Source organism: Culex pipiens, chromosome 3 (genome assembly GCF_016801865.2).
Source record: "Culex pipiens pallens isolate TS chromosome 3, TS_CPP_V2, whole genome shotgun sequence".
In the NCBI taxonomy this organism is placed as follows: domain Eukaryota; kingdom Metazoa; phylum Arthropoda; class Insecta; order Diptera; family Culicidae; genus Culex; species Culex pipiens.
The window spans coordinates 105,840,971-105,852,883 of NC_068939.1; the positions used below are offsets into that span (position 1 = coordinate 105,840,971).

Sequence of the window (11,913 nt, forward strand, 5' to 3'; positions counted from 1 at the left end):
TTTTACTGCGTCATCGTCAATCTTTCATACATCCAGTCATGATTTATTTATGTTATCCTGAATAATCTTTCATACATTCTGCTATTAAATATGTATTTATGGTCCCTTCTATATAAAACCTTTGTTTGTCTTTTTTATCATATTTATTAAACGTACCTGCCAATTTGTAAAATTGTTTACCTAATGTAACATTTTTAAGTTGTTTCTAATATATGATATATGAACCTATGCATAATTAATTTCTAGTTACTTAATAAATAATACATCCTTGATTTTTTTTTAATAAAATGTTGAGCTGCATAAAAAATAATGTCCTAGTTCTAGAGAACTTCCTTCAATTACTTTTTTGTCAACCATTTTTTTTTAAATATTTTGAAATAATTAAAAAAATAATACTCAATTTGAGTAAATCCATTCAACTGTGTACAATGTTGCAGTACTGGAACGCGCTACCCAGGCAAATTTTTTACCGCTTCTCTCCTTGCAGAACTTCTGCAAAAGAGAGAGATGAAGAGAGCGAGCTGAAAAGTACGGGAACGTGCTGCAAAAAAGTGACTTATGCTGGCTGCAGAATTCTGCAGAAGCTGCAGAAATTCTGCAATTCTGCAAGTACGGGAATAGACCTATAGAGTTATCTACGCGCGCATGTATTGCGTGTACGTACACGAAAAAGATTGAGGTTAAATTTTGTACCAGCCAGCAAAACAAATGGTGTGCTAGTGTGTGTGTGATCGGGCTTAGATAACTCTATTGTCTTTCAAGTTTGTACAAAATTTGCCGCAAGGGTTATGTCGATTTTTGTCGACATTAAATCTTTTCGTCGACTAACCAAACTGTCATTCATGAAAAAAATAATGCGCGTTGTTTGCAAATTTTAGCAACCAAACATCGTTTTCACCGCATTTTTGCGAAAAAATTCCGGAAATTGTTTTATGCGACGTTAGTTGCTGCCTTAAATTAAAAGTGATGTTTGTTCCGCCAGCCCCTGGTAAGTGTTGACTCAATTTGGTTCGCGTTTCGTCTAATCTTCTGTGTTTTGTCTTTTCCTCCAGCTGCCCAACAACCATGAGCAACCTTCCGTCGATTCAGGAGCGCCTTCAGCTGAAGCGCGTCCCGCTGGACAAATGGTCCGTAAAGGAGAAGCTATGCCTCGCGTCGGCCGTGGCCTGCAGCGGCGACCAAAACTGGATGTCGGTTTCGCGGGCGCTGAAGATGCTGTGCGGCGCCAACCGGCCGGGAGATTGGTTCTCGCAAAAATCCTGCGCCGCCCAGTACGGGAAGCTGCTGGAGAATGTCGAAACTCCGAAGCGGAAGAAACGCACAAACTCCGAGCGGGACGGGGTCGCCTCGGTGGAAACGCCGGGGGAAAACATTCTGCGGAAGCTGACGCAAGAGCGCATTATTGAGCTGAAGAAGATTATCCAGGAAGAGGCCCAGCAGTACACCAAGGTGAAGGAGGACATCATCCTGATCCAGAGTGGGGTCACGGACGAGAAGAAGCTGCGCGAAATGTGGAAGCAGATCGAGCTGGAAAAGGCCCAGAAAGAGAAGGAGCAGCTGGTGCACGCCCAATGGCTGAAGGAGCGGGAGGAGAAAAAGCTGGAACTGGAGCGCCAGTGGAGACCGGCGTACCCGGGATCGCCAAACTCGACCAAACCTCCGGTTCAGGTGACCACGGTGAAGGTGAAAGAGGAAACCGACGAGGACAGCCAGAGTTCGTCGAAATCGGGAACGTCTCCGTTGCTGACTTCGCTGCTGAAAAGTCCCACTTCGAACCAGGCTGGAACGCCCGGGATGCAGGCCGTGGCGGGAAGGTCGCCCTCGATAACGAACCTGCTGACGGGGAACTCACCTGGGATGAACATTCAGGGGAAGAATCTGTTCCCGACGGCTGGATCGACATCGACGCAACTCCAGGATGAAATCAAACCGATTGAAGGAACCTCGTCGTACCAGATTGCTCCGAATCTGACCAAACTGTTGGACACGAAGCAGCAAGTTGTGGACGACAAGCCGACGGTTTCCGGCGACGGTGCTGCTCAGGTGGACAAAGCCGAAGACATGGAAATTGATGCCGACAACGTGGACCCGGCGAAAGACCTGATGGCTGTCTTTCAGGAATTAATGCCCGAGGAGCTGGTGGAAATTCTGAACGAAAACAACGGCATGATCTTGGAGGATGAAATCCTCGACAACGTGGTCGATTCCATAATGGAGGAAGAGGCCGAATCGCTCAAGGGAAAAGATCTGAGCGCACTGCAGCAATCGAGCGTGACTTCCCCGGAGGACGCAGAACCAAATGCCGACGAAACCGTTCCAAAAAACGAGGAACGTACTCCTGAGGTCGCAAAGGGTGCCTATTTGAAGCCGGCTGCAGCAGCACCTTCTCCGCCGCAGCCAATTGGAGAGCCGACCGATGTCAAGCAGGAGAAATGTGAGGAGGGAACGGCAGCTGCAGAAGAGATGGCGGAAAAAGCGAGTGACACTCAGGAAGGGCAACTCAAACAACCGCTTGAAGGGCAAGTGATCAAAGAGGAAGTGCCGGAGAGCAAGCCAAGTGACACGATTCCAGTGGAGGACAGCACCACAAATTCACCAATCACAAACCCTTCCAGTGTGGACAACAAGGAAGAAAACGAAGAACAAAACGACCCAGGGGTCATCGTCGTGTCCGATTCCGCCAAGGAAGAGGACAGTCCCAGTGAGGTGAAAACCGACATGGAAGAAGATTCTGACGATAGGCCACTTGCGTCGCTCGAAACCAAACCGGAACCAATGGACGAAGTCAAAGAGGAAGATTCCGAGACGTGCTCCAGTGACGACAAATCGCTAGCGTCGATGCCGGAACCGAAACCAGTCGAAGAGGTAAAACCTTCCACCTCGGAAGAGGAAGCCGCGCGCGCCAAAAAAGAAGCCCTCGAAAAGTTGGCCGCCGAGTACGACTTCAAAGACGACGAGGAACCAATCGTGCCACTTTCCATTCAGAAATCCAAAGAGGAAAAGCACGTTCCCGAGGAGGAAATTTTCATGGATGCGTTGGACAACTTGGAAGAGTCGGAAGACACGAAGGAAGCCGAGCCGAAAAAACCGGACGAACCGCTCGTAACCGTCACGGACACCGACGACGATTCTCTCATCGAGATGAAAATATCCAAAACAAAGCGTGACTACTCGCGCCGACGCCCCTTGGAAGATTCGTTCAGCAAGCTGAGAGACGATCCGCCTTCGACGCCAAAAAACGACGACCCGTCCGAGCAGGGAAGAACGCTGCGCAAGCTCCGTGACCGCGACCGCGACCGCTCCGAAAGTCCGTTCGTCTTCATCGACGATGACGTGAGTGAGAAAATGAAGCGCAGCTATTCGTCCACGCCGGTCATCGATTCCATCCCAAACTCGCCGGCCTCCAGCGAAGATCGCGACTATCGGGCGTGGAAAAAGTCCATCCTGGCGATCCACTCGAAAATCTCCTCACTGCGGTACGCTTCCGCCTTTCTGAAACCACTCCCGGAAGACCAAAGCACCGAGCTTGTATTCCGTCCAATGGACCTGTCCACGATTAAAAAGAACATCGAAAACGGAACCATCCGGACGACGGCGGAATACCAGCGGGACATTATGCTGATCTGCACGAACGCAACGATGCTGAACCAGGTGGAGATTTGCTCGCCGACGGCTGCTCGGGTTTTGCTCAAGGAAAGTGTCGTTCTCATCGAAACCATGATGGAGGGTGGCAAGAGTGGTGGTGCCGGAGCTCGGGAAAAGGAACCGGAAGCTCGAGCTGGCGGAGGAGGAGGAGGAAGTGGAGGGAGCGGTAGCAGCAGTGCGAACAAGCGAAGTTCCCGCAAAGGAACGATGAGAAGCTCGACGTCCGGTTCGAGGATCTAGATTTAGGCTTAGGGTGGCTTGTTTATAATAAAGTCATAAAAAAAGACCATTGTTTTTTTTTATCACGCAATTTTGCGCTAACTGCGGGTGTAGTCAGAATTTTGGTTCGTTCGTTTGGCGGGGAAGGGAGGGGAGGGGGGGTTGGCTATTGAATATTATGAAGTTTAGTACTTCAAAAGTTTAGGTTTAAGTTCTAATGAAGATCTGACAAACCTATCAACAGTTATAAGCACTTAGGGCGTCCAAATTTCCCGGGTTTTGAATTTCCCGGGAAACGGGAAAAATATTTTTGGAATCCCGGGAATTCCCGGGATCCCGGGATTTTTTTTTAAACAGTAATAAAATCTAAGTTTTCATTATATTTGTTATGTTTTCAAGCATAAAATCATAGAATTAGCTCAATCATATAAATTGCTGATAATCTACACTTCAATCTATACAAGGACGACAGTTTTTAAAAAGCCTATATAAAATTAAAATAAGTTTTTTTGTTCTTTGTTGTGCTTTGGATTTTAAATGAACTACAATGCGATTCAAATTAAATAAACTTCAAATTAATAAACATATATTTCTTTTTTATTTGACATGATCAGAAAAGCTTGAAAAATTTCTTTGAAAATATCTTTAAAAAACAAGAGGCGACAACAAATTAAATGACACCAACCAATGTAAAATTTAAGATAAGTTTTGAATTTCATGTTTTACATAATAAAAATGTATGCAACAAGTGGCAAAAAGAAAAAAAATTCAGCGCGAGTCGTACATTTATCGGATAAATCTCGATTACTTTTTCAAAAGGTCCTATGTACATAGGAAACTCTTGGCGCATTTGTTGTTTTGAAAAAGTTATCTAGAAATACGACAAGTGCTGGAAAAATCAAGTTTTACAACAAGTTGCTTACAACATCTTTTGCAATCCCGAATAAACGCCTTTCGAATGAAATTTTTGCAAACATCCATGTGTTAAATAAATTCACCGTTAAAATTAAAATATAATTTGAAAGTGCTAAAATGTTTAACTTTTACAAAAAAACATTTGCAAAAACATATTTTACAAAAAATTTTTAAGTTGCTATTGCCAACTAGAAAAAACAGTCTAAATAGGTAAGAAGATTTTAGAACAGTAAATAAAAAAATCGGTGTTCTGTGAAATTGTTTTGTTCTGTTCCTGTTTTACCCAAAGTAATTCAAAACATCATGCAAAAAAATACTAAATAGCTGTCTTAATTCGTTTCATTTGTCCTGATTTGCTCCACATACCAGTGCTTGATGAAATATAATTTGATTTGATTTTTATTCTTAACTTTTAAATCGTAAATATAAGTAGATATATCAATCTTTTAAAAATATATTAAATCAAATATGAAATATTTAAAGCGCTCGACATTTTGCAGATCGGTAAACTAAAATTTAAACAGTTTGCCCTAATAAACTAAATTAATGCTGATATACGCCGAATACAATTTATAATGCTTTAAAATTATTATCGATTCTGAGGTATTCAACTGTTCATATATTTCCACAACCAAATCAGAATTTCCAGACCAAAATTTGTTTTTTTCGGGAATTCCCGGGAAAAATTATAAAAAATCCCGGGATTCGGGAATTCCCGGTTCAGGAAAAATCCCGGGATTTTTGTCCCGGGAATTCCCGGGATGGACGCACTATAAGCACTTAACTGCCCCTGATCGCATAAATGTCCCAAATAAGGACAGTCATCCCTCATATGAGCAATTCTCTACCAAAACCGGAAATGGATTTTTTTTTTTGATTTGGCTCAAACTTTGTGGGGGCCTTCCCTATGACCAAATAAGCTATTTTGCGTCATTGGTTCACCCATACAAGTCTCCATACAATTTTGGCTGCTGTCCATACAAAAATGGTAGTTTGACCAGTTTGAGATAATCACCCTAATCGATTCATTTGATAATAATACAAGTTGTGGTTATGATAAAATTTCTTCTTTCATTTTGAAAAAAATTAAGTTAATAATAGCACCAATCCTCACTGAAATATTCAACTTATGTATGTTGAACGGCTGTTACCCTGATAAACTTAAAATTGCTAAAGTCACTCCCGTTTACAAATCTGGTTCTGCTTCATTGTTTAATAATTATAGACCTATATCAGTTTTATCCTTGCTCAATAATTTTTTTGGAAAAATCCTGTTCACTAGACTAAATAACTTTTTGTGCTTAAATAAGTTCTTTTGTGCTCAGCAATACGGTTTCAGACATAAATCCTCTACTAAAAATGCTGTCATTGATCTTGTTAACAAAATTCAAACTCACTTAGATCAGAAAGACGATGTTTTGGGGCTATTTTTAGACTTATCAAAAGCGTTCGACACTGTTGATCACAAAATTTTGCTAACAAAACTTAACTTTGCAGGTGTAAGAGGGGTTGCATTAGAATTGTTCAAAAGTTATCTTTCTAATAGGGTCCAATTTGTTAGTTTAGATGGTATTGATAGTTTAACAGCTTTGATTAATGTAGGGGTTCCTCAGGGTTCTGTCTTGGGTCCACTTTTCTTCTTAGTTTACTTGAATGACTTAGCGTTACTGTCTCTTAAAGGTGATTTAAAATTGTTTGCTGATGATTCATCTCTTTTCTACTTTAACAAATCTATGGTAATCAATGATATACATTTGAATAATGATCTTCGATTGTGAACTGACTTTTTTTCGATTAAACAAGCTCACACTAAACATAAATAAATCCAACATAATCAATATTAAAAATTCGAATCGCTCGACGGTGAATCCATTAACTTTAACTAGAACTAATTTTGCTGATATAAAAGTAGTAGACGAATGTAAATATCTTGGTGTCATTTTAGACAATAAATTGAATTGGTCGTCACATAGATTGGTGCGCTGGAAGTGAGGACGCGAAATCGTGATTATGCAGGTTAATTTTTGTGTGTGTATGGGGTGAGTGATTGTGGTAATCGAATAATAGCATCATTGGTGCGCTGGAAGTGGGGACGCGAAGTCGTGATTATGCAGGTTATTTTTTTTGTGTGCTTTTGTGTCGCTGTTCATTAGGGGTGAGTGATTGTGGTAATCGAATAATAGCATGACTTACTGAATTATTTGTGTCTTGAGCGTAATTTTCGTTGAGTAATTGGTGTTTTTTTGTGATTTTTTTTTTGTGATCTTAATTAATTGTTTTTGTGATTTTCAAAGCCCTTCCTATATCATCGTTGATCGGAAGGCACGGCGTCGGGTAAATTGTGTATAATTTTTTGAATAAGGTTTTAATTTTTATGGTGAAAAAGCCATTTCTATATAAAGATCGAAAGACGCACTGACATTTTGGATTAATTAATAGTGGAGTGAAATAATTGTGTGTGAGTGACTTTATGTGTTAACCAAAAAGACCTTCCCATAGCATCGTTGCTCGGAAGGCTCGCCGACGGATCTATTATGAAAGTCCTCCCCATAGCATCGTAGCTCGGGAGGCATCGAATAGCCAATACCTTATCCTACTAACCCAAAAAAAAAATAATCACGTGATGCTTGAAGGAGATGCTGTGGATTCAACGGTCTCAAGCGGTATCAACAAGTATATAGCGAAAAACTGTGTGCTTGATGAGTCTGCAACTTCAACTATCGGACTAACATTCCTCCCTTTCGTTGAACTGCAGGCTTCTTGGGAGGGCGCCGGTATTGACTAATAAAGTAGGGATCTTCAGAGGTTAAACAGTGAACGGATGGTTGGCTCCCACTGATCATTTTTGATTCATTGTTTAACTTCAGCTGATCTGTCAATAACGGAGTAGCAGCTCATTGGCAGTCAACCATGCTCATGCTCATGCTCATGCTCATGCTCATGCTCAATAAATTGAATTGGTCGTCACATATTAATAATTTATAGAACAAACTCAACCAGATTATTGGAATTATCTATAAAATTAAACACAAATTAACTGCTAATGTACTTTTGATAATTTATCATTCACTATTTAATTCTCACTTATCTTACATAACTTCAGTTTGGGGAAACTCCTGTAATATTTTGATTAACAAACTTCAAACAGCCCAAAATAAAATCTTAAGAATAATTTATAAAAAAACCACTGCGAAGTCACTCTGCCGATTTGTACAACATTAACAAAAACATCATTCCTGTCAGAGCTATTTACGTAATTCAAACATGTTGCTTTATTTATTTATGTTTACATGAACAAACTCACAGTAATACAAAATTCAAATTATCTAACCATCAACACTTTACCAGGAGCCATAATTTATTAGACCGACCCAATATTTCAACATTAGCCGGCGAAAGATGCATATCTTTCAAAGGTGCTCAATTATATAATTATTTTTGGAATAGATTTGGTGATTGTCAAAGCGTATACTTACTTACTTTACTTTTGTTGGCGCTACACCATTAGCTTGGCCTGCTGCACGATTCTCCGCCAACAAGCTCGGTCCATGGCTGCTTGTCTCCAGTTTTGCGGGGCACCCACTCTCTCCAAATCGTTCTCCACTTGGTCCACCCACCTCGCGCGTTGCACCCCCCTACGTCTTGTTCCTACCGGCTCCGACACAAACACCAACTTCGCAGGGTTGATCCTCTGGTTCCGCTGGCTCAATTGCTCGGGTCGCTCCGGCATCCTAGCAACATGACCCGCCCACTGCAACCGTCCAGCCTTCGCGACCTTCCGGATGCTTGGTTCGTTGTAGAGCTGCGCAAGCTCGTGGTTCATTCTCCGCCGCCATCCGTCGTTCCCAAATACGCCGCCAAAGATGGTCCTGAGCACTCGACGTTCGAATACGCTTAGCGCTCGTAGATCCTCCTCGAGCATTGTCCACGTCTCGTGCCCGTAGAGGACGACCGGTCTTATCAGCGACTTGTAGATGGAACACTTCGTATGTAGGGAGAATTTCCGGGACCTTAGGCTCTTGTGGAGACCGAAATAGGCACGACTTCCAGCGATGATGCGTCTCCGAATTTCCCTGCTGCAGTTGTTGTCCGACGTCACCAACGATCCGAGGTATACAAACTCCTCTACCACCTCGAATTCGTCGCCGTCGATCGTAACGCACGGTCCTATACGAGCCCTAAGGGACTCGGTTCCTCCTGCCAGCAGATACTTTGTCTTCGCCACATTCACCCTTAGCCCAACCTTTTCTGCTTCCCGCTTCAAGCCGGTGTACGCATCAGCAACTGCCTTGAGCGTTCTGCCAACAATGTCCATATCGTCGGCGTAGCAGATGAATTGGTTGGACTTGCTGAAGATCGTGCCCCGCATATTGAAGCCCGCTCGTCTCATAACACCTTCCAGTACCACATTGAAACAGGCAAGAAATCCCATCGCCTTGCCGAAGCCCCCCGAGTGAAGCAAACGAGTCCGATTCCGCACCCGATATCTTCACACAACACCTAGCACCATCCATCGTCATTCTGGTCAGTCTTATCAGCTTCCCGGGAAAGCCGTTTTCGTCCATTATTTTCCATAGCTCTTCGCGATCGACTGAGTCGTACGCGGCTTTGAAGTCGATGAATAGGTGGTGCGTGGGGACTTGATACTCGCGACACTTTTGGAGGATTTGTCGCACAGTGAAGATTTGGTCGGTCGTCGATCTCCCCACGACGAATCCGGCTTGATAGCTTCCAACAAAATCCTCTGCTATCGGCGATAGACGGCTGAAGAGGATCTGGGAGAACACTTTGTAGGCCGCGTTGAGTATTGTGATGGCACGGTAGTTCTCACAATCTAACTTGTCCCCCTTTTTGTAGATCGGGCATATCACTCCTTCTTTCCACTCCTCCGGTAGCTGTTCTGACTCCCAGATCCTGACTATCAGACTGTGCAAACAGAACACCAGCTTCTCCGGGCCCATCTTGATGAGTTCTGCACCGATACCATCCTTCCCAGCCGCTTTGTTGTTCTTCAGCTTCTTGATGGCATCCTTAACTTCCCTCAGCGTGAGAACTGGCTCCACACCTTCTCTTGCTGCACCGATGTAGTCCTCTCTTATGCCGTCTTGGACCCCTGCCTCTGCTTCTGTGCCATTCAGGTGTTCATTGAAGTGTTGCTTCCACCTGTCGATCACCTCGCGCTCGTCCGTCAATATCACTCCATCTTTATCCCGGCACATTTCGACTCGCGGCGTGAAGCCTTGGCGGGATCCGTTGAGTTTTTTGTAGAACTTGCGCGTCTCGTTTGAGCGATGCAGCTGCTCCATGTCCTCGAATTCCAACTCTTCGTGGTGGCGCACTTTCTCCCGGAAGAGCTGGTGCTGCTGCCTTCGCTTCTGTCCATACGCCTCTTCGTAATCACGGAGATTATACTGCAGCATTGCCCTCCGTGCTGCATTCTTCTCCTCCAAAATCGCTCGACACTCCAAGTCGAACCAATCGTTCCGTCGTCCTCGTTCCACAAATCCGATGGTGCTTTCCGCTGCGTTGGTGATGGCTGCCTTGACGCTCCTCCAGCAGTCCTCGAGGGGAGCTTCCAACAGCTCACCCTCCCCTGGCAACGCAGCCTCCAGCGAATGCGCGTACCGGGATGCGACTTCCGGTAACTTAAGCCGCTCCAGATCCAGCCGCGGAGGGCGGCGGTACCGAACGCTTTTCGCCAGGGAAAGTCGTTGGCGCATTTTCACCATCACCAGATAGTGGTCCGAGTCGACGTTGGCGCCGCGATAGGTCCTGACGTCGATGATGTCGGAGAAGTGTCTAAAGCGTATCAATATTTAAAAACAAATTGCTCTCTTTTTTGAATGAACCCGCTGTTATTGAACACATCCTTAAATCCTTTGATTTTCTTGTTACATAGTAGACTATTTTGTTTTCCAATCTTTTTTTTTTTGTTTTTTTTTTCTCTTTTTTTCTTTCTTTTTTCACTTTTGCTTCCTTCAAAAACTCAGTTTTTAAAGTTAGTTTTCCGACACAATTATCTTTATTCTATAATGTTGTTGTTGTTGAGGCACAATAAAATCGCACAATTATGGAACAAGTAATTTGGAGGCAGTGTTTTGCAGTCTCGAAATGCAGTTTGCTGTTAAAAAATACTTTTGCTAGTGAAATAGCTGGGTGTTGAATAGTGGTTCGCAAAACGGCCTCAATTTTGAACTGTCAAAGTGGAACCAATTTACTATTCGCCAAAAGTAGAGAGTATTGTTATCAATCATCAAAAACTGTTTTTTTGCAGAAATGAAAAATTTGGGGCTTTTGAGGACCTGGGGTTGAAGTCATATGGTTGTATCCATCCAGAAGCTGTCTTTATTGTTTGATTCCGTTTGAAAACCTGGTTTAGTGAAAATCCTTGCTGTTTGTTGGATCAGGTTCGCTAGAATCCAGCTTTTTAAGCGAAAATGGCGTTCGAATGGTGAACGTCCGAAATGTCAAAATCACGCAGTGGTACCAACATTAGAAAAAAAATTCGGCTGTCATGCCATGGCACACTTTTTTCGTAATGTTGGTACCACTGCGTGATTTTGACATTTCGGGCGTTCACCATTCGAACGCCATTTTCGCTTAAAAAGCTGGATAAGCAATGTTTTTTCGCTGGATCAGGAAGAGCTGCAGGATTCCGAAATTAGCCAGGGAATTTATCTGCGACATCGCATAATTACACTCTCGCCCCAGTTCTTCGTCACCCGTAAAAAAGAAAAATCTCTTCTAACCTATCGAAACGCGACAATTTTCCAGCAAAAAAAGTAAAAAACTAGACAAAATGAAACACATACTACTAATTATAAAGCACCTCATTTATCAGTAAGAAAAAAGTCATGCTTGTGCTTGAACATCCTCCTACTTTTTAGATGTAAACAAAGTGGGATGATTCGAAAATCACGTTACGCATTCTCTCTATTCACCACCCAGTGAAATAGCAAGAAAATGTTTTAAACAAAGGTCCTAAAAAATAGTAGGGTCACCAGAAAAGATGCATTCGGCATGCTATTGACAAATTATCACAAAAGTGTTCCAAATATGTGAGATGACTTTAATTCAAAGTTTGAACCCTCCTTTCATGAACATTTTACAACAAACCACAATTCACTACAGCTT

The 11,913-nt window shown here is 43.0% G+C and overlaps 1 protein-coding gene across 1 annotated transcript; it reads left to right on the plus strand.

Annotated features, from left to right (window-relative positions):
* The first annotated feature begins 829 nt into the window (after positions 1 to 829).
* Positions 830 to 3,912, plus strand: LOC120421858 (bromodomain-containing protein 8). Its single transcript, XM_039585158.2, has 2 exons — positions 830 to 988; positions 1,053 to 3,912. Exon 2 carries the CDS (start codon positions 1,066 to 1,068, stop codon positions 3,883 to 3,885), a length of 2,820 nt encoding a protein of 939 aa, XP_039441092.1. The 5' UTR covers positions 830 to 988; positions 1,053 to 1,065; the 3' UTR covers positions 3,886 to 3,912.
* The last annotated feature ends 8,001 nt before the right edge of the window (positions 3,913 to 11,913 follow it).

Excerpts from the sequence above, each read along its gene's own strand:
- LOC120421858 (XM_039585158.2), top strand. The coding sequence starts at position 1,066 with ATGAGCAACCTTCCGTCGATTCAGGAGCGCCTTCAGCTGAAGCGCGTC.